The 23,831-nt window shown below is 44.9% G+C and overlaps 1 protein-coding gene across 1 annotated transcript in view; it reads left to right on the top strand.

The window, feature by feature from the left end:
• The first annotated feature begins 1,310 nt into the window (after positions 1-1,310).
• LOC124798094 overlaps positions 1,311-23,831 on the top strand; it is a 55,710-nt gene continuing 33,189 nt past the window's right edge. The window contains exon 1 of the mRNA XM_047261337.1: positions 1,311-1,402. Coding sequence (XP_047117293.1) covers positions 1,319-1,402 — 84 coding nt within the window. The 5' untranslated portion in view covers positions 1,311-1,318. The remainder of the gene's footprint in view (positions 1,403-23,831) is intronic.

Below are 23,831 nucleotides of genomic sequence, written 5' to 3' on the forward strand. Positions count from 1 at the left end.
AGCCCAGGTGAATATCACCCATAACATAATACCGCGCACATCCGACTGCATCCATGGCGCACTGGATGTTTCGAGCAATAGTCCGCCTGGATGACGGCTTACCTGGACACGACCATCGACCTAGTTTAACAATGAAACATATTCATCCGACCAGGTGGCAGAGTTCTATTGATCTCGTGCCCACTGTAATCGTAATTGACGGTGTCATTGGGTCGACATGTGAACAAGTAGGTGTCTTCTGCTGCAGAATACGGTGGTCGACACTGTGCGCTGAACGGTGAGCTCCAAAACACTTCTGCCTGAGCCAGCACTGTACTCTGCCGTCAGACCTGCCACAGATCGCCACCTGTGCTGCTTTAGAGAAGAGGCAGATCTCCGATCATACAGATGAGGTATGGACGGCCAAGTCCTTGTCATCTAGCCGGCCGCGGTTACCGAGCGGTTCTAATCGCTTCAGTGCGGAACCGCGCGACTGCTACGGTCGCAGGTTGGAGTCCTGCCTCGAGCATCGATGGGTGCCATGTCCTTAGGTTAGTTAGGTTCTAAGTTCTAGGGGACTGATGACCTCAGATGTTAAGTTACATAGTGCTCAGAGCCATTTGAACCATTTTTGAACCTTGTCACCTACTCGTGGTTTCAGCATTCTTCAACGACTTTCCATAGATGCTCACGACAGGCCACCAGCTTCGCCGTTTCCGGGATACTCGCCCCGAGACACCGGACCATAACTATGCGGCTTCTGCAAAGTCTCTTAAGTCGCCGGATTTCCGCAAATGCGCCACTTATCGCCGCTAGAATGATTCCCAGTTCGTCTCTGCTTCGCTCGTATAGTTCTCTTACCGCGTCACGTGCCCTCAGAGCCACCAGGCAGCATACAGCCTCGCGGTGGCAGTGATACTAATGTTTCGAACCGTCAGTGTATACGTCGTTTACAGAGAACGTCTCCACAGTTCATTCGGATGGAAGCAGTATTACAGTATATTAAACGTTTCAGGAAATACCTTACGCGAACAGCGCAGCCGAATCGCTTTGTGACAATGTAGAGAGCAGTCAGAGAGACTAGGCAGCACGTGGGGGCGCACAGACAATTATATTTTTTCCCGTGCGAACAGAATAGCTGTGATACGCTACGACGAGTATTAATACCCCGTGCTATCCATTACACATTGTCCGCCGCAGCGTGAGATGCGACAGCAGATAGCGGCCGCCAGCCGTCAGCCGGAAGCCGCGCCGCTATCTAGGCGGCCATCTGCCGCCCCCCAGCCGTTATAAGCGCGACGCAGCCCCCGACGCCACCCAGCCGCCCGCCGCGACCGCCATGGCCGCCCCCAGACACCTGCCGCTGCCTCTGCTGCTGCCGCTGCTCGCCGCCATCTGCACAGCGGCGCCCAACGCCCAGTCCGTGAGTCACCGCACCACGTGTCGTGGTCTCCCTCATGCCTGATGGCCTCACGCCCCCGGCTGTGCAACTGTAGGGTTAGGGCTGTAAAATTAACTACTACAGCGAGGTGACACAAGTCGTGGCATAGCGATATGCACACATACAGACTGCGATATTAGCGAGTACACAAACTATGAATGGGCCGCAGGTGTCGCTTGTACTCGTGTGATTCACGTGAAAAGTTTTCCGTCGTGATATTGGTCGCACGACGGGAATTAAGAGGATTTGAGAGCGTAATTGTAGTTGGGGCTAGGAGCAGGGGAGATTCACCAAGAAACAACGCAATGGCCGACGGCCTTCACTTAACGACCGAGGGAAGCGACGTTTCGTGGAGAAGTCAGTACTAACAGACAAGCAACACTGCGTGAAATAACCGCTGCAATCAATGTGCCACGTACGACGGACGTGCCCGTTGGGGCAGTGCGGCAAAATTTGGTTCGAAATGGTTCAAATGGCTCTGAGCACTATGGTACTTAACTGCTGTGGTCATAAGTCCCCTAGAACTTAGAACTACTTAAACCTAACCAACCTAAGGACATCACACACATCCATGCCCGAGACAGGATTCGAACCTGCGACCGTAGCGGTCACGCGGTTCCAGACTGTAGCGCCTAGAACCGCACGGCCACTCCGGCCGGCCAAAATTTGGCGTTAATGGGCTACAGTAACGGATGCCCAAGACGAGTGCCTGCTAACAGCACGACATTATCTGCAGAGCCTCTTCTGGGTTCCTGAACATACCGGTTGGACCCTACACGGCTGGAAAACTGGCCTGAACTCCGAATTTTAGTTCAAATGGTTGAAATGGCTCTGAGCACTATGGGACTTAACATCTGATGTCAGCAGTCTCCTAGAACTTAGAACTACTTAAACCTAACTAACCTAAGGACATCACACACATCCATGTCCGACGCAGGATTCGAACCTGCGACCTTAGCGGTCTAGCGGTTCCAGACTGTAGCGCCTAGAACCGCTCGGCCACCACGGGCGGCTGAATTTCAGTTCGTAGGAGCTGATGGTACGGTTCGAGTGTGGCGCAGACCGCACGAAACCACGAACACAAGTTGTCACCAACGCACCGTGCAAGCTGGTGGTGGCTCTGTAATAGTGTGAGGTGTGTCTACATGGAATGGACTCTGTCCTCCGGTCCAACTGAACCCACCATCGACAACTGAACCCACCATTGAGTGAAAATTGTTATGTTCGGCTACTTGGTGACCATTTGCACCACTCATCATATTCCCAAACAACGGTAGAACTTTCATGAATGACAGTGTCCCGCGTAACTGTCCCACAATTTTTCGCGACTGGTTTGAAGAACATTTTGAACAGTTCGAGCTAATGATTTGGTCACTCATATCACCTGACATGAATCCCATCGAACACTTACAGGGCATAGTCGAGAGGTCACTTCCTGAACAAAATCCTGCACCGGCAACACTTTCACAATTATGAACGGCTATAGACGCAACATGGCTCACTGTTTCTGCACGGGACCCAACGAATTGTTGAGTCCATGCCACGTCCACCAGATGCACTACGACCAGCGAAAGGACGTCTACCACAATACTTGAAAGTATCCCACGATTTTTCACAACTCCGTGTAAAGTTTGCACCGTACAAGTTCGGTCGTTATTCCCGTGACACATAATCGTGAAGTAGTCGTTACTTTTGTTACTGCACGTCGTAATGTACAGAGAGACTGAAACACGGCGTTACCGCTGAACAATGAGCGCGCTGCTGTTTGTCGACAAATGAATTGGGCGCCAGGTGACGTGGAGGGAACCGCAGATACACGGGTGCCGGTTGCCTATTTAGCGGTATCACACATCGCGGTTAAAGATAATTTTCCATATCAGGCTTGAGTTCATAGTTGTTAAGCTAAAGAATGCTATCGGGCGGTAGCCTAACTCTGGTGCGATAAAAAATGCTGATTCTAGTCGCCGTCACATTGAATGTTTATCCAAAAAGCGGTGTTTTTGTACGACTGGTTAAAACCGAGTAAACTACTATTCAACACATACTGCGATCGAATCGTGTTATTGGATTCAATTACGAGCTCGACAAAAACTGGAGTTTTACACAATAGGAAAAGGCTGGAGATCTCTGAGCATCAGTTTTACTACGAGACAATTTTTTTCGTGCCATATTCACACGTAATTTTACAAAGCCTGAGAGGGCCCTTCGCATTCACTTTTTCTTAGGAGGGCTTCCGGGACTACACAACACACCACCTGGCACCACATTCCGGATCACTTTATGCTGCTGACTGCAAGGAGACAGGAATGGTAATGTAGATGTTGTAGCTCTGATACAAGTAAACTATCATAATTAGGTCGTCGTTTCGTTAGCTTTTTTTCCAAAATTTCTCTCGGACCCTCCTCTTAGTGAATGTAGTTGTCGTCAGATATAACACTTTTATTTGTTTCCTGGCACTTCTTTGAGAAGAGCCTACAGTTTCCTTCTGTTCTGTTCCATGAGCATCGCACACACAATGAAGGAAAGCGCTAAATCACCATTATTGTGAAATCGTACAAATAGTACAACGAGTTCATAAAATAGGCTATTCTCTTTACTCACGGCAGATCTCAGTTTAATTTCGATAGCAAACTGAAGAGTTCGTAAAAACTGTACATAGGTCGAATAAGTGATGTTGGCGACTTACGCGCAGCGCGCCACGGACGCAGACTGGGGAGCAGTACTGTGCTGTGCTATGGGAGACATTCTCCTGCGCTTATGGGATATGTGGCAGTACTCGAAGACACGCTGACAGCTGCGAGCCATTCCCATCCCTTCACGCTTAAGGTCTTCCCCGACGACGATATCATCTTTCAGCAGTATAAATGTCCGTGTTTCGGGCCCAGAAAGGTTCTACAGTGGTTTGAGGTGCATTATAGGGAACTCACATTGATGTGTCGGCAACCAAATTCACCTGACGTTAATTCTATGGAACACATCTCGATCGCTATCCAGCGTCATCACAGCATAAGCTAGTCAGCAGGCCATTATTTACGCTAAGTGCATGACCTGTGCGTAGACATCTAATGCCACACACCTCCACAAACCTACCAACAAGCTGTCGGATCCCCGGTACACAGATTCGGTGATGTACTTCGTTCTAAAGACGGACAAACAAGCTATGAAGCATGTGGTCATAATGTTTCGCCTCACCAGTGTATTTACGTAATTTTCCTTTTCAGGTGCGACTAAGTATTTTATTTTCACTCGTGTGAATGATTTTTACCTTTCAGTCTGTCTTCTTTCGAGCAGGACACACATATTGTTCACAACACTGATCTCCTCTCTTTTATGTAAATTTGTGCCGCTGGGGTAAGGACCTTTGTTTATCTGCAACGCAGTTGTATGTTCATCTGAAACGTTTGATGGAGTTTGAATTTTTGTCTCATCTCACTTTTTTGCACATTGATAATGGATTCAACTTCTGTATTGTCTCATGAATCGGCCGGCCGAAGTGGCCGTGCGGTTAAAGGCGCTGCAGTCTGGAACCGCACGACCGCTACGGTCGCAGGTTCGAATCCTGCCTTGGGCATGGATGTTTGTGATGTACTTAGGTTAGTTAGGTTTACCTAGTTCTAAGTTATAGGGGACTAATGACCTCAGCAGTTGAGTCCCATAGTGCTCAGAGCCATTTGAACCATTTTTGTCTCATGAATCAGTCACAATGAATGGCGTAATACTGTCAGCTTTTTCTTTCGACTGAAACAGTCAAATATTGGAGAGAGATATGCAACAAAATATTTCTTCTTCAGTCCGTGAAATGTATCAATACAGTGTTTGCAGCAAGTTTATTGGCACATGTAAATTTCGTTGAATCCACATGGTATCAATGAACTAGTCGTTGTTTCACATCGTGTTATGATACCTAGCGTAACGGGAATAATTACAGATATTTCTATTGACTATGTCTTCGGTTTGCTTAGTACTTCCAAGTGCGTGTGGCAAGAGCAAGCCATTAACGCTTACTTTCTCCTGAGCAGCAGTTCAGGTGCTCAAGGGTGGACACATGGACGCAAAACAGTTATTCTATACTGACTGGCATAAACCACTTAGCAGCGCAATTTGGACCGTATACGAAACATCAGGTCATACACTTTGTGATATATTGCGGGATGACTGTTCGATGCAGGGAAGAATCCAGCCAACACAGTATAAAAATATCTGCACTTACATTACGTTCATAGTTCATATTTCTCTGCTTTTCCGTTCTGTAAAAAGAATTAAAAAGTCCCTTTTTTTCGACTAAAGTGTTTTCTTTCTCTATAACTGTTAATTTACAGCTGTGAAATGTCTAATGATGCTTCATTACACCGTAGCAATCACAAAAATGATAGCACAACGTGGTAAATGAACTCCTGCTCATTTGACAACCTCTCAAACAAATATTTTCTCCCGGTAAATTCGGTGGCAAAATTGGCCGTTTCCTTCCTCGGTAACTACCGATTGGCAACACTTTGACGAATTCTGATTGAGGAGTTGTTTTCTCCATGTCTTGTTTGTGATGCATTCGCAGTCGAAATAGGTCTAAATGTTGCCACTCGGGAGTTATCGCGGAAAGAATCTCACCAATTTTGTCGCCGACTTTAGCGGGGAGAAAAAAGTTTGTTTGAGAGGCAAACAAATGTGTAGAAACATTTTTCCCACATTCGTCTAGTATCCGTATGATTTATATACCGTAATAAACCAGCAGTAAAAATTGAATATCTGTAGAACTAGCAGTTTTCAAGAAAGAAAACGTTTTACTCAGGAAAAGAGGATTTTAGAGATATCTAGAAAACGGAAAAACATTTCATTTCCAAAAACATTAAAGCTAGAAGGGTGAAATTTTAACTTAATACATGTAACAATGCTGCCTAGCAACAATGTGTAAGACAGTAATTGATATGCTGCTACTTTAGCGATACATAAGGATTCAACGAAATTTTCACCTGTCCTCATATTTACTGCAAGCGCTGAAGTAAACCAAATTTGTTATTGCCAAAGGTACGGTAGTGGAAAATATTGACAGATGAAAGTAGAATACATAAAATCAACAACTTTACTTACTGCCTTCTGTGTTGAAATGTATCCATGAAAACCGATTATAAAGAACTCATTTCTCTGGTTTCTCTCTTCTATTTCTCCATCATGAGTCTTTAATGCTTCTCCGTATGTTTTTCTAAATGTCACTTAAAATACTATGAAATGTAGGTTTATTAAAAATAAAAGCATACTAGTTTCATTATAGTTTTTTCAGGTTCTTGGCAACAGGAGAATCTACAGTATTTTCCTTCCGAATCTCTACAGAATACATCAGCACAATTGTGGAAGATGTACTGTCCGCCTTTGTCTACAGATTATTTATTTCACAGTTCCTCGGACGGAAAAAGTTTTGGAATAACCGAAGGAATTTTCGACCAAATAAGTCTTCCAACTGCGATGGCGGTGAAATAAAACGACCTTGTGCATCTGACGCTTTGAATCACAGAGACATCGATGTTGAGAAATTCACACAGTATCTGTGAGTGCGTCATTGCAGTTTCCTTCGGTTAGAGATCACGCCACAACACCACACAGAACGCCACTGGGGCATGGCTTCCGTGGCAGCGTTGCTCATCAACCACGAGTCGCACCCCAAACTCGAACTGCGAGTACGCGAGCAGGCAGCGCCCTGTAGCCGCGGCGGTCTTGTTGCCTCACACCATCGAGTATAAATGTACACTGAACATCATGACCCCTTACCTAACAGCCGGCATGTCCACGTTTGGCAAGACTAACAGTGGCGACGCGTCGTTCCATGTACGCAGTGAGGCCTTGGTAGGTCACGGGCGCAAGTTGGCATCACATATGCACACGCAAATCACCTGATTCCCTAATTCTGGGGAGAGGCACAAGGGGCTCTGAGGCCACGTTCAATCACATCCCAGATGTGTGTGATCGGGTTCAGATCTGGCAGGCTGGGAGGCCAGTACCTCAATTGTAAGTCGGCGCCGTGTTCCTCGAACCACTATATTACACTCCAAGGCTTGTAATATAGAGCATTATCTTGATGAAAACCGCCACTGCCGTCTGGAAACATGATCGTCTGCAACCAGTGAACAATACACCATGGCCGTCATGGTGCCTTGCACAAGCTCCACTGGGTCACGCCCACACGGAAGTTGCACAGGGGATAATGGAGCCCTGCCAGCTTGTCTCCCTCCTGCATTACAGGTGTCAAGGAGCTGTTCCCCTGAAAGATGGAGGTTTCGCGCCGCCCTACCGTCGGCTTGATGAGGAAAGTATCGGGATTCATCGGACCATGCATCGCTCTGCCACTGTGCCACTGACCAGTGGCAATGGTGACGTGCCCATTTCAGTCGTAGTTGCCGATGGTGTGATGTTAACATTGGCACACTTGTACTCTGCGCAGCATTAAACTCCGGTGTTAGTTCCGCCACAGTTCCCCGCCTGTCCTGTTTTACAAGTCTGCCCAGGTTACAACGTCCGGCATGTGTGATGAGGGGTGACCGCTGAACCCCACGTTCGTCTGGACGTGGTTTCGCCACGTGTTGAAGAGACTCACCACAGTACTCCTCAACACACGACAAGTCCTGCAGTTTCCGAAATACTCGTTCCGAGCTTCCGGACCATTACAATCCGCCCTCGATCAAACTCAAATAGATCGCACGCCGTCCCCGTTCTGAGCACGGACACCACACTCACTGCTACTACATGCATATGTCTGACTAGCAGACATTCCTCGCCATGTGAGGCTGCTGTCGGCTGGACGGGTTTGTATCTTAGTAGGCGGGTGGTCTTATTGTTCTGGCTGATCACTGTATGTGGAGTGAGTATTTGAAAGCGCAGAACGAGAATTCCGTCTGCAACATGTCCTGCAGCTCAAGGACGGCGCGTCTTAGCCCATATACTGCTTACCGTATTTTGAGTATTATTACTTCGCTGCTACAGATAGATCACTTTCAGAACTACTATAAAACTTTGTATACGTGCTTTAGAGACATCCTAGCATTTATACTTATACGGATATGTCCGAAAGAACAGATACCATATCCATATAAGAATATAGTTCTGGCAACACTAGCCATAACCTTCTTCTTCTGTGCGGATGCACACATATTCCACGAACTCTTACGGGACTTGGAAAGAATGTCTTCCACGAGTAATGAGTGTGTTGGGGAGGGACACTACGATTGTAGTGTGTGGACATACAAGGTGAGAATGTGGGTCTCGCTGGAGGCGTGCGCGAGATATTCCCTGCAGTCGCGCTATCCCCTGTGACCTCGGTGGCTCAGATGGAGCCGGCACGGTAACTCAGCGTGTTCGGTCAGAGGGTTAGTTGCCCTCTGTAATAAAAGAAAACTGAATTAATAGATCAACGACGAACCGAAACGGGTGTCTTGAGACGTCCGCCCCGAGAAGATACAACGATCAAAAACGAACAGAATGAGGTTAAAAAAAAAAAAAAAAGAACATGGATAGCGCGTCTGCCATGTAAGCAGGAGATCCCACGTTATAGTCCCGGTCGGGGCACACATTTTCAGCTGTCCCCTTTGATAGATATCAGATGTCCCAGATAGGGTAAGTCACGAGCAAAAAACACACATTTGTCCTTCCGCAAGCGAAGACCATTTTGTCGCAAGACCTGAAATAATGTTCTGAGATTGGCTACATGTTCTTCTTCTGTCTTTCCGGAGATCACAATATCGTCCAGATAGTTTGCTGCAGTTGGGACCGACGCACAAACAGTTTGTAGATATTGCTGAAACAATTCAGGGGCGGAAGCACACCCGAATGGCAGACTTTTGAATCGATACAAACCAAGATGCGTGTTAACCACTAAACCGCGCTGGGAGTCTTCGTCCACCGGTATTTGCAAGTACGCATCTGCTAGGTCCAACTTCGAAAAATATTTACCCGGGCACAGTTTGTCAAAAAGATCTTCCGGGCGGGGTAAAGGAAAAGTTGCAGTCACTAGTTGTGGATTCACTGTTGCCTTGAAGTCCACGCAAAGTCTCAATTTTCCGGAAGGCTTTTGCAAAATTACTAAGGGTGACGCCCAGAGAGAAGCCTGCACACGTTCAATCACACCTTGTGATTCCAAATCGTGTAATGTTCTTGCGACCTCATCACGCAATGCGTGTGGAACATTGCGCGCCCTGAAAAATTTCGGTTGCGCGTTTACTTTCAGTTCCAAATGTGCTTTATAGTTCTTAGCGCAACCCATGCCCGGTGCAAAAATGTCTGCAAACTCGTCACATAGACGAGAAACACTGGCTGAAGGCACAGTCTTGTTCACTGATAGGACCTGATTGACTATAGACAAGTTAAACAACTGAAACAAATCGAAACCAAATAAAATGACACAAGTTTTGTTTGTCCCTTGTATGTTGCAAGAAGGCTGCACTGTCCTAACACAGGGATTGCTTGTCCTGAATAACTACTTAACTTAACATTGGCGGCACGCAACGGAGGGGTGCCCAGCTGTTTGTATGTGTCTTGATTGATCAAGGAAACTGCAGCTCCGGTATCGAGCTGGAATGGTATCACGTTGCCATGAATGTCCAAGTCTACAAAAAGTTTATTGTCCTGTTGACGATAAGAGCGACTGTCTCGTGCAACGTGAACAGACACTGGTACAGAATCACTTGCGACTTGACGGGATTTCCGTCGATGTCGACGCACACTAGTTGTGGGACGAACACTGGGCGGAGTGGAATGAACTACATGAATGACCCTGGGCGAATATTCACGAGCCTGAGTATTCTGGGTTCGATTCCGATTCCGGCGCGAAGCAAAGGGCCTGGAATGGTTTTGAGCGTCCGATCGGAGCTTTTTCTGGCAAACACTTTGAACATGTCCTTTTTTATTACAGAAAAAGCAAATAGCTTGGCGTGACGGGCAATTCTCACGTGAATGTCTAGTAGCACACCGCGGGCATGATTTTAGCACTGCATTTGCTTGCTGGCGTGGCACACATGGCGGAGAGCTTGGCGGCAGCTGTGCGGACGGGCGCGAGGGCTGTTTACAGTTCCGTGCAGCGCGCCCGGTGGGCCGGTTAATGTGACACATGGCCGGTGAAGTTTCAAATGATTCCTGAGCAAAGTCAAGTGTGTCCTGCCGATCCAATATGTCTATCACTTGTTGAAGGGAGGGATTGACTAGTTTCAAAATCTGTTCTCGTATACAAACATCAGAAACGTTCTGTGCAATTGCATCACGTACCATAGTATCTGAATAAGGGAGTCCACATTGACACTCAAAAGCACAATCCCTAGTAAGGCCTTGCAAAGTTGCAACCCACTCCCGATTAGTTTGACCGGCCGTACGTTTTGTACGAAAGAAGGTATACCGTTTGGCAACTACATTGACTGAGTCTTTGAAATATGCATCTAATGCAGACAAATTTTCATCGTAGGACAGAGTTGCTACGCCGCGTCGGGGAAATAATTTCACTATCACATGGTACGTCTGGACGCCTACGGCGGAAAGGAGAAAAGGCTGCCGCTCATTACCTTGAATTCTGTAGGCGGCGAGATGGAATCCAAATTGGCGTGACCACTCCGTCCAGCTTTCCAATGCCGCATCAAAAGGACGAAAAGGTGGTGCAACTGCGTGTTGTGGCTGCGGTAGCGGTGAAGCGCCGGCTGTCGCATCGTTTTGCATTGCGCGTTGACCCTGGATGAGCTGTCCAAGTGCATCCAATAAGGCCTGCGTCTGCTGATTCTGCAAGCAATAAAATTCGGACAGTACATCTGGAGATTGTGGCGAAGCCATGACACAAGTAAACCAGTCTAGCAATACGAACGCAAAATCCTCGTCGTCAGGTTGTTGTGACTTGGCAAGACAGCCAAGCCACTAGGAAAGGAAGCCGAAAGGCACGCGTTTAAGCTCACGCAGGCTGGCGCGAGGTCTGGAACAGGTATGGGAATTTATAATAGCAAAGAACGTAAGTAACTACTGGAATACTTAACTTTAATTCATAATTGGTGAACATCGGTCTGACGGTACATGTATCACAAGATAAATAGCAAATGATAATGGCGCCTTGCTAGGTCGTAGCAAATGACGTAGCTGAAGGCTATGCTAACTATCGTCTCGGCAAATGAGAGCGTAATTTGTCAGTGAACCATTGCTAGGAAAGTCGGCTGTACAACTGGGGCGAGTGCTAGGAAGTCTCTCTAGACCTGCCGTGTGGCGGCGCTCGGTCTGCAATCACTGATAGTGGCGACACGCGGGTCCGACGTATACTAACGGACCGCGGCCGATTTAAAGGCTACCACCTAGCAAGTGTGGTGTCTGGCGGTGACACCACAGACTGGATGTGAGACAACTTTGTTTCGCAAATGGCGTATTTTATTTTGACCCAAGGTTATAGTTATTCTTCCTTCTGGAGGACAAAGTGTAATATCTTGTGTTAAATTAATGTTAGAATGAATCCTGTACTATATTTTGTACACTTGACCATACTTTTCCTTCTAGAATCATGCAACTAAAATTACTCTGCGTCAACCCTATGAATGAACTTACATTTAACAGAAGAATAGCATAAATAAATAATTTGACAATACTGGTTAATTAATTATATTAATAGCACCTGCAGCTGTAGTGTTAGAGGTGAAGAATCAAACTTTATATACGAAGGACCCTTTACATGGAACAATTACGGAAAGAGTTAACACCATTGGCATTGGAAGAAATACGTTTCGACTTCGCAACTGTGCAACTTCTAGACCAAAGTGATGCAAACTTAAGGAACTTGTCGGTTACTGTACTTTCTTTTTGTATCACGACCAGTTAATAAAACGAGCTGTGTAATAAGATCTGTGTAACGCGTTTGAGACTCATGATCGTTCCATGCAGAGTTTATTCTTTCTCCTCGAGGAACCTACTAATGTGGCTCACATCCAATATTTCCATAAATAATGATCTATGAGAATTAAAAAATAAGTGTTGTCCTTTTACTTTCGATCTTCAGTAAATATAAAAACCAAAAGCGTCAACTACAGCTGTTAAAATATGAAAACTCAGAGCGTTTAGCAATATTTATTCGCCTTAGAATGTGTGAATGTATGATGACATCTAATTCCTTATCCTTACCTCAATATTTCGTTTTAAAGTAAAAAAAAAATCGCAACACCAAAGATTGATTAATGTAGAGTAATGAAATTTCGGGAATATATTTTCCTAGGTAATATATTTAAGTGATTAAACATTGAAAGATCACATGTTAATGTAATAGCGAGATAAGCCATTGCAATTTTGAAATGCTAGTACATTAATATTCGGTGTAGCCACCAGACTCTTGAACTCAAGTATGCATACGTGCGTGCACTGTGTTGTCCAGGTGCTGCTGGATGTCAGTTTGTGGGTTAGAGTTCCATGCCCGTTGCACTTGGTCTGTCAATACAGGGACGGTTAACGTTGTTTGTGAGTGACGCTGGAGTTGCTGTCCAATGACGCCCCACATGACTGGAGACAGGTCTGGTGATTTGGAAGGCCGAGGCAACGCGCCGGCACTCGTTAAGGCACGTTGCGTTACAACAGTTATATGTGGGCGAGCGTTATTATGTTGGAAATCACCCCCTTCAATTCTGTTCACGAATGCATGCACAAAGAGTCAAATCATCAGATAAACGTGCAGATTTTCAGTGAGGATGCATGGGATATCCGAGATAGTGCTCCTGCTGTCATTCGAAATCGCGACCCATATGTAGGTCCAGTGTGGCTAGAGCGCAGACGAATTGTTTGCAGACCCTCAACTGGCACCGATGCAGGACCAGTTGTCATCAGAAAACACGACACGCATCCACCCTCCCCTCCATTGAGCCATTGAGCTCTCGTTTGACACCACTGACATTGCAGACGGCGTTGGTTTGGGATCAGCGGAGTGCAACTTCAGGGTCGTGGCTCGGAGCTATTCTTGAACTAACTGATTTGTAACAGTTCGTTGTGGACATAGTGGAGGAGACCCTTACTACCAAAGAATCAATATGGGATGAAATCCTGGAGATTGGGGCTAAAATTGGAGCAGTAATCGTGTGGCAAACGGAAGTAACGGATAGAATCGAGATAGTTTGCAAAAATCAGGACAAAATGCTTGGGCAATTCTATGCCAGATTTAATGCGCTACGGAGCAATCGCAATCAGCACTCTGAGTCACAGCTGATATTGCCATAATCGAAGATATAGCAGCGGAGGTTTCCAAATAGTAAAGAAAAGTTTTGGAGAACGTTAGTGAGGAAGCAGCACTACGAAAGTGGGAGGACGATCTCCACCGGGTTTCCAACCTACCTGAGGTGCTTATGACCGCAGTCGAACGAGTATCTCTGCAGCGTGATCGGAATTTCAATTGTACGGACACACAGGCAAGCAGTAACGAAAAGTTGCGGGGGTGGATTGATACGGTCGTACGCGGCACATACTTTGCATTCAATACCGGCGGGTTTGATGAGATGGAAGGGTACGCTAGTCTACCCCATTTCGTTTCCGTCCGCTAGTATTCTGTTTACCCACATCTAACAAGGGAGCAACACCACGCACTCGGCCCACTCTCATAGGGACAGTGGCTTAAAATACAGTTTGTCTGTAGCCATTTACGAGAAGAGAGAAGCTCGTGTGCATTTGACTTACGCGGAATTGAATTTCATACGAATAGTTTCGCGGCTCATTCCTTGCTTAGTGAGCCGTGCGTGGCCCGTATTCCCGCCATCACGTATTTTACACCCTGTTTTTAACGTACTTCAACCTCACTACGTTAATTTGAATTACTACTGTCACTGAGTTGCTGCTTTGCCTGACCGTGACCGGCGCTAGCAGCGCGTATCGATATATACCCTCTCGTAGTTTCTTTGCTCGACTGCTATTTGTTCCCGGTCGTTGTCTGTCGTAAAGGAGTTCGGGTCCCGAGTTCGGGCTGTCAGTCAGTTGGAATGTGCCAGGAGGGCAGTTCGGACTTGCCAGTCGTGGAGTTGGAACACGGCACCAGTTCAGCCGAGTTGGAGCAGCAGTGAGGCCTGCAAGCCTGTGGCTCTCCCGACCGCTGCCGCCTCTCATCACTTGAGCCGGGGACGGTCTTCGTGGATCGTCGGTCGGTCGTTATACTGGACGACGTGAATTGGCTCGCCGATCGCTTATGGGATGGCTCTGTGTGTGTATCGGCTCCCAGTCTGTCTTCGTTACTGCACAGCCACTGCTGAGTGTCGTTCAAGTCTTCACCCAAGTGTTTGTCAAACCGTGTGTGCAGTTGCTGTCATTTCCACTGACAAAGTGTGGTAAATGTTGTCGGCGTACTGGCAGTGAGTCGGTCGGTTGCTGCGGACGAGGGAAGCTATCTCTGCGCGGTGCAGTCGGTCCGCTGGCGGTCCCTGTGCAGTGTCGGAGCGTGTGTGGAGCTGTCCGATCGCTACGAACTTCGCGGTTCACCGACCCAGGACGTCAAAGTTGAGTAGTGGTTTCAAGTATCCATGCTACGTCCATTCATGTTGTGTGGTTCGTTTCGGTGGTTCGCTGTTGGGGAGATTTTCCTGTGAGCAACACCGAGTCTTTGTATTGCTGAAATTTAGCCGCCGTGCGGTGCAATTAACTATATTGGTTGACTACAATTCGAGTGCACCAACGGAATTTTCTGCCTTGTGGCCGTTAGTGTTCTACTTACCTGCCCTGGCCACTGACAGTGTTCCTTCTGGGTGAAGTTAACTATATTACCGTGTTTCAAATTCAAGTGTACCAGCGGAATTTTCTGCCTTGTGGCCGTTAGTGTTCCAGGTACATGCCCTCGCCACTAACGTAATTTCAGGCAGCGTCTTTTCCTCACCTGTTGTTGGTGTCCAACATGGTGTGTAGTTTTGACAGCTAATACATATTTCATTGTGGATAATCACGTTCGTAACCTTTTGTGTTTGAGTTCTCATGTACTGATCGGTGTCAAGCAAATCGTTGTGTCGGTCGTGGCTGTCCCCTGGTTGGATTCCGACGGATCAAGTGTAGTTGGGCTCACCACCTGTCTCACCTAAGTGAACGAGGGCAGACCGACCTCCCTGGAGGCTTCTCAGTGTCGTTTTCTTTATTGTCCTTCTCACCGGTGTTTAATTATCTGTTTATAATCTATCATAGCCAATGACTTAAAAATTCTAGTTTTTACTGAATTTTATGTATTTTTGAATTTTGGAAAATTAATTGTGGGCCTTAAGCCGCTTAAAACCTTATTCTTGAAATTACCCTTTAAGCAAAAACATTGCGGCCCTGTGCCTTAAAAGATTATAGTAATATATATTAAAATTTTCAAATTTAATTGTGGCCCTCAGCCGCTTGTATTGCACCTTGCATATGTTTGTTCTATCTCCTTTTGCCTTGAGGCTTTCCAGCCTAGCTGTGACACCATATGTATTTTAATTATTTTATTTGCTGATTAACTGCATTTTTTATTTTGTTGACTCTTAAGATTTCTTGTTTGGAGGCCTTCAGCCGTGAAATAATTTCCCTTTTTGGAACTCTTAGTTCTAAAAGTTCGGCTATGTGCAGTTTTGGTTTAAAGGTGTTATTAAATGAAAATAAATTACAATTTTCAGTGAACCTGACCGACACCTTGTTTGGCCCTTTCCACAATCCTAATCACCTGTTCTGTACTGCGGGTTTAGCGGGCGTCTCACTTAGTTCTGGCCAAAGAATGTTCAAGATCAAGTGAACCTTGACATAATCATGTTGCCAAATTTCAGTGTCAGACTTCTGGAATGTAATACTGTTTTTCAAAAACGTGGTCAAACCGAACCAGTATTTAAATATGCCGTACGACTCACTCGAGGTGATACGCATATGGCTCACGAAACTTCCACAAAGGTTTCGTCGCCAGACTGTTATTGCTGGGTCAAATATGGAAGGTTGCGAGTCGTTCTTCGCACTGCTGCAGTGACTTGGCTGCGATCGTAATGCCCAGGAGCGTGGACAAGGAGCAGCGCTGAGTGCTGCCCTGCCGGCACGCAGATTAGGAGTGATGATGGCAGAAACAACGGGTGAGGTAACAGGTGAAATCACCCCCACGCACCCATCACAATCGTGGATGGATGCATGATCGCCGGAATGATGATAGATGGTATTCGAGTCGAATTTTGGTGACCGGAGCAGGTTTAGAGGTGACGCGCGAGCTCCGAAAGAGGGAACGCCGCCGCGACTAGTTTAGTGGCCCGGATCCGTGTGGTAACAACAGTAACGAAGAAGGAACTGTCAACAGGTCATTACTAACGGGGGGAGTAGTAAATAATCCAGATGTGCTTTCTTCAGATGTGACTGGAACGGAGGGTGCGAGTATATGTTTCGAGGTTACGTTAGAACAGGTAAATGAGGCTGGAGAAGTGTGTCAACCGATAGTGCGTGAAAGCCGAACCTTGGCTGTGTCCTATCAACCATCATCAGACAACGATACAGTGAATGATAATCACTGGGAGGAAGTATCGACCGAATGGTAGGAATTAGGAGATGCCGTGGCGGCAATTTTCCGATGTGATGGTGAGTCGGTTGCAAAGGTATCATCGGCTTTGTACGTACAGTTCGAAATTGTTAGAGAGATACTTTTAGAAGAGGATGAGGAGACTGTATCCACCGTAAGTTACCTCATTTTGAACGTAGGAACAGATGGAGGTAAGGTTCAATGCGTGCTGGACACAGGGTGTCAGTTATCAGAGAGGGCGTTCTCCAGAAATGTACTGAGAGGGAGGTGTCGCCTACTTTGCCAATGCTAAGACGAGAATAGTCGTGGCTCTACCTAGGAGAATCCTATAGGTAACGGAGCCGATGCGGAAAGACTTTACATGCTCTATGCAATGATTATTTTGTGTGTGTGTGTGTGTGTGTGTGTGTGTGTGTGTGTATGTGTGTGTGTCTATCTGTGCTCACGATGGAAACAATAGTTGAAATTGAATTGTTACATAAATATAACCCTAGGGTTACTATTTCATACCGACATGCTCCCTGTAAGTGAAGTGTGTATAAGTCGTTATGCATCGAATCTGCCTCTAGTTCGGGGGTATCAACGAGAAGAGTTTACAAGAGATGATGACCGAGAAAATGTGCAATATATCTGACTCTGGTGAGAGACAATGACTTAATACTAAAAACATATAGGTACGTTTTCTGGGAAGCACCAGTAACTACAAAGGATTTTGTGTTTGAGTTGAAAATTAAAGAACAAAATGAGTTTTTCTTGAGGCCGTACCAATACCGTGGTTGTATTGAGAGCAAGCACAAAGAAAAATACGGAAAATGTTATAACACAGAATTTGAATCAGTTGTCAGTCCCTATAGCAATCAACTCTTGCGCGCCGTCGAGCGAAACAAATCCGTTCGTCTGGTACTAGATTCTAGACGGATAACCATTGTCACTGAGTTAGAGACTGATCACCCAGAATTATTGAATGAATCACTTGAAAGATTTCACGGAGTAAAAATCATTACATCTGTTGACCTAAGAGACAGTTCCTGGAAGGTTAAACTCCTAACATTGTGCCACAATTACACGGCCTTATCTAGTGTGACAAGCGTTATGAATTTAGAAAACTCCCTTTCCATCTAAATGTTTTGTCGTCGGCGTTTATTCACTGCTAGTACACAGTAATTCCGGACGAATTGAAGGTTTATGGCACCCTACGTGATTTGTGGACCATCTATTATTTGCAGAGCTGTCGAGGGGAATCCTCTACGGAACGTTAAATGTCGAAAAAGCCTAACTGAGAAGAAAAGAGCCGAGTTTCCTTAGTTATTTGATATCTGCTAATGGGATTCGGCCACATACAGAGAAACTGGCACCCATTTTGCATTTTCCGGTTCTATTCACAAAAAGGCAGGTATTTGGGTTTGGAGGTCATAAGTGGTTCGTTAGTATGAAGTGCATTGCCACGCCGTGTTTCTGTAGCGTGGCGGGGAAGTGTACACGTGGAACTGGGACGAGCAGGCAGAGAGTGAGTTTGCGGCCATAAAAGAAGCACTATTGGCGATTCCAGTACGAGTGCACCCTGATGTAAAACAAGAATTATCTCTGTCACCGGACAGCTCGCGTACTGGCCTCGGCGTCGCTCTATTCCAAGAGTAAAAGGAAATAGGGGTGAAAGTTCCGCGGGTGGTAGTATTTGCGAGTCGAGTGTTAAATAAGTCACAAGAAGAATATTTCATCATGGAACCTGAGGGACTGGTCGTTATCTGGGTGATCGCAGAGTTTATATGTCTTATGTTTGGTGTACGTGTGGCACGAGGCCCTCCAGCTGCTGGCGAGCGCCAGTCGGAACTGTGGGCTCCCCGGGCGCCGCGCCGTTTACTTTTAGCAGTGTACATTTAAAATTAATTATGTGTCGGGATCAGAATATATAGTGGAGGATTCGCTGTCCCTATCCCCGATTGGGTTAACAAGAAGTAACAGCGCGGATTTAGAGGGAAATAACCTCAGCCTCATGTCTCTGTGACGAGTTCTTTTCGAGAATTTTACGGCCGCGACAGGTAGCGGACACCGGTGAACAGGAGAAGTGTCAGGCGTGGAAGATGGTGAAGGACAAACGTGACAATAGTGATGAGGTTGCGACTCATCAACATTACACGAAAAAGAATAATGTCCTGCTGCGAAGGAGGAATCTGAAAAAGCTCGCTGGGTTCTATGCACTCGTATTTCAGAAGAGTTAACAACGAAACTTGTCTGGCTGTGCACTACAGCTACGCACATTGCAGCCCTAGAAGGTGCTTAACCTAGCTTCGGGAAAGAGTTTACATCAGTAATGTGGAGAGGCGAATTAGGAAGGTTTGGGAGATGTGTAAAATACAGGGTGATTCACGAAGATATGCAAATATTTTAATATGTTATTCTACAAGTAAAACTAAAGAAAATAGTTCATATAAACATAGGTCCGCAAATCTTTAGTGAAGGAGTTACGGTTAATAAAAGATTTAGCGTGAAATTTAGCAACTGCCCTAATATGAAGCCATCGCAAAACCGTACGAGGCTAAAGTAAAACACAATTTCCACTTATTTTGTTGTTATTGATCTGGTGAATCTATTAAAACTTGTCCAGACGTTTATCTGAAGTAGTTTTCCAAAACATCCATAGAAGCAAAGATTATTATACAAGTAAATTTGTTTACTTTCCATTAATAATGTAGAAACGTTTATGTCATTGTTGGCAAGTGTTAGTGAGTTTCTTCAGTCGTTTCCTAACCTTGAAACGAGTTAGTTTTCTGTATTGGTCAGTGAAATAATGTGATAACAACAGTGTATTTAAGTGAAACCCCATAGTAACTGTTGTAGTTTGTAGATTATTTATGAAATAGAGATGCATTTCAAATTTTATTAATAAAAGCAGATTATTTGACACATTCATACAGTTTCAATTAACGTTTGTGCAATTGTCTGGAATTTAAAAAACAAATTGGGCCAAGTAGTTAATAAATTAAAAATTTTACGAAATTACTTCTTTGGACAGCTAACCTGAAACCGGTCATTGAAAATAAAAAATACCGATCAAAGACTGAACTGCCATATTTTTATTTAAAGAACGATCGCGGCAATCCCAATAAGACAATCACAGTATTGATTTATTAGGTTCATCAGACCAATAACAACTAAATAAATTCAAGTCGTGCTTCACTTGGACCTCGTACAGTTTTGCGGTGGCTTCACATTAGCGAAGTTGCCAAATTTCTGGCAAAATCTTTTATTGGCCGTAACCTCCGTAACCAAACAATTGCGGACCTATGTTTATCTGAACATTTTTCTTTAGTTTTACTTGTAGAACAACATATTAAAATATTTGTCCAGTTATTCCAGATTTTACCAGTTCTTAAGAAGGAATTTGGTCGTATGGTCCTTTACTTATCCTTCCCCCGTACAAAAAAGGAATCTGAGTTTGTTTTAAAAGCAGCTGAACCAGTGTAAGAATTCGTCATTCTTAAACCGCGGTGAAGCACGACCAGGCGCGCCGTCTTGAACACGCTCTCTAGAAATTTTGTGCTGAATGCTGGCCAAGTGGAAATCAGTTTCATTCTGGGATACGGCTAGCGGAACTTGGAAAATTTAACCAGTGTATATCTCATGTTACCACGCTGTATCAAACCAGTCACTCCCTGCGCATCTGGAACTGGATAATCTCCATTGTATTTACTTTTGGAAGCAGCGTAGAACATGGGATGTCTCCCTCAAAGATTTTGGAAGCATCCTGAGAAAGTTACCTAACAGGTCCACTGAACTGGCCCCACTCTTACAACTGAAAAACACGAACCTTCCCAACAGAATCGGTGAACTGGTTAGGTATCCATTCACTAAATAAAGGACGCACAAGGACGTTGTCGAGCTTGTTATCGCAAACATCTGTAAGGAAGCTGAGAAAAGAAAATGCCGGTAAAAGAGGACCATTGTCGAGAAGGAAGGAACCGGCAGTCGGTCAGCAGGTGTTGGCGAACGCTCGCAGGTTGTCAAAGAACCAAATGCGGCAGAACGAGAAACCCTACGATCAAAGCGATCAAAAGGAGCATAGCACAGCACATATCGCACATAAAGTTGTACATAAAGAGGCGACAGGCGTAAGTGGCGAGACATTTGATTTTGTGGGACTTGTAAATTTATTTTTGGAATCATCATTGGTATTTCATTTAGTGTTGATTTGTGCGATACTGTTTTGTAGGGTTGTTCTTGTCGCTGCTATTTTTTTTACTTGTATCATGCAGATGTTGCTGTTGATTAGAATGCCTTCACAATTCACCGATGTGTCATCGTCATTACTATGAGGATAAGTGTAGCGGGTTGATTAGAGAGCTTTTTCCGAACGACAGTGGAAAACGAAAGCCTTTTGTGTGGCGTGAAGCCTTGCAGCGTGTTTCAGAATATTAAGGATCTGAAAATGTCAGCAGACGATGATTTTAGTTTTGTTTACTGCCAGCTGGTGGTACAGGTGCTGTTGCTGAGGTTTCTTATTTGTGTTGCTGGATAAAGTGTCCTGTCGGTCGTGTTACTGTAAGTCCAAGGGAAATGTAACGTGAAGGTGAGATGATGCTGCGAATGATTGGACATGGAAGTTCATAAAGAGAGAACACTCGAAGTTAAATTCTGTAATTGTTTATGAAATAATGATACTTTTTGCAGAAAATCCACGAGTCATAGAATGAACGCTAGCTGTTCCACCAGAAACAGAAAATGTTTGTAATATCGATGAGTTTTTCGACGCAGATGGCCATAGGATGTGCTCACAATGAAGTGGCCAAACTCGTATAAGTGAAAGTAAAACGACCCATCATAACTATTATAACGTAATTAACACTATAGAGGAATAGATGAGGGTAAAGTATGAAAACAGATACGCGTTTTGTCAGTGTCGGAGCTAGAGTAAACAATGTGTATAAAGTGTCTCGCCAGGTCCATGTCTTGTATATGTTTTATGTATTAATATCCATGTTGTGTGTTGTGCAGGCCTCTGGTAAGTGCTCTGTTAATTTTCTGGACAAAGGTCAGAGGCTGTTATGTAGCCTTACTCAATTTCGGTCTCCAAACTGTAAACTTCAGTTACAGGAAGTTTCATATCAGCGCACACTCCGCTGCAGAGTGAAAATCTCATTCTGGTAACCTGTGTTAGCTTTTCAACTGTGTAGGCTGTAAAACGTTTCGTGTGGAAATGTGTGTAAAATCTCGTAATTTTAACTAGTTTTGTTTGTAATCTCCCTCTCTGGTGTAGTGGCCTTCAGTCGACCATATGATCTTTGCTCTACGTTCTATCAGTGTAGAAGGCTTACAAAATTCTTGCGTGTGTTATGTTAAGCATGATGACATGTTATTTCCGTATGAATTTTCGTAATTTTATATAGTATTCTTTATTATCCCCATCATTGCTATTGTGGCGTTCAGGCAACCTCGTGGTCCTTAGTCTGTCCGTTGCCACTATAGAACAATTAGAAAATGATTGGATGTGTTGTAATAAGCATGATCACATACAATTTGCGTGTGAAACTCAATTGATTCCGTATGTTATAATGATATGCAACTGCCAAGTGGAGTCTCATATTTTTGAACCATTTCCTTGTGACTGATGATGTAACTGTGGCCCATGATTGAACCAAGTGGTAGTCAGTTCATAACTAGATGGTTGTAGCTTTAGTGGAGAATTGCTGAGAATTTGTTTCAGCCGTACGTCAGCTGTTCAGATCTTCCAGTTTGAACCACTTTATCCATGTTTTCTTTTTCTACGCTAGGTATCGACATTAAGTTTGCAGATGCTGCATGCTGAGTACATACGATTTCAGAACCCGTCATCAGCTGTCGTGTCCCGGTATCTGGTGTATGTGAAAGCTGAGTGGTAATCTACCACTGGATGTTTGAGAAAATCAGTGTTTTCTGGTTTTTGAATCCACGCATACTTATCACTTCATGACCACTGACCAGTATCGTGCAAGGTTAAATGAATGAAAGTCTGTCTGTTTGAATTCAGCGTAAGACATCATTTTTATCATAAACGTTACAGCATTTGAAGTTTGATTTTTCTGTGGTACAGCCGACCGCTGTGACAGAGCGGTTCTAGACGCTTCAGTCCGGAACCGCGCTGCTGCTACGGTGGCAGTTTCGAATCCTGCCTCGGGCATGGACGTGTGTAATGTTTTATGTTAGTTAGGTTCAGTTACTTCTAAGTCTCGGGGACTGATGACCTCAGATATTAAGTCCCATAGTGCTTAGAGCCATTTGAACCATCTTAGGTACAATTAAACAGTTCATGTAAATGAAGCCACTTTACATGCTACTTGGCCCAAATTACTTCTTTTCTCATCATGTCCTCCCTGTAAGCAACTTAAAAGCAGTATTTGTGATGATATTATGTGTAGTACAAATGACAGGACACTATTAGCTGTATTAAGAGAATGATAGAAAGTCTCCCACGTTTATGACACCACTTTCACCAATCCTTAAATTCCTCTAATTATTCATGTAGATAAACATCCACATTATCTGTTGAGTCATTAAATAATTCATTAATGTTCATTACACCATTATTTTTTTATGTAGCGAGACATTTGGTTCAAAATGGCTCTGAGCACTATAGGAGTTAACTTCTGAGGTCATCAGTCCCCTAGAACTTAGAACTACTTAAACCTAACTAACCTAAGGACGTCACACACATCCATGCCCGAGGCAGGATTCGAACCTGCGACGTAGCGGTCGCGCGGTGGGAGACTGAAGCGCCTACAACCGGTCGGCCACACTGGCCGGCGAGACATTTGGTTTTTGAGCTAAAAGCTCAGCAGTGTATGTATCGAAAGTGGATCTGGCGTATATAAATGCAAAGAGGGCGATCTTAGAGTATTTTGTTCGGAAATGTAACGAAATAAAAGTGAGTATTCATATCCCTCATTTAGGCATTTAGGCGTGTACACTGGTGTC

The sequence above is a fragment of the Schistocerca piceifrons genome, chromosome 5 (assembly GCF_021461385.2).
Source record: "Schistocerca piceifrons isolate TAMUIC-IGC-003096 chromosome 5, iqSchPice1.1, whole genome shotgun sequence".
NCBI lineage: Eukaryota > Metazoa > Arthropoda > Insecta > Orthoptera > Acrididae > Schistocerca > Schistocerca piceifrons.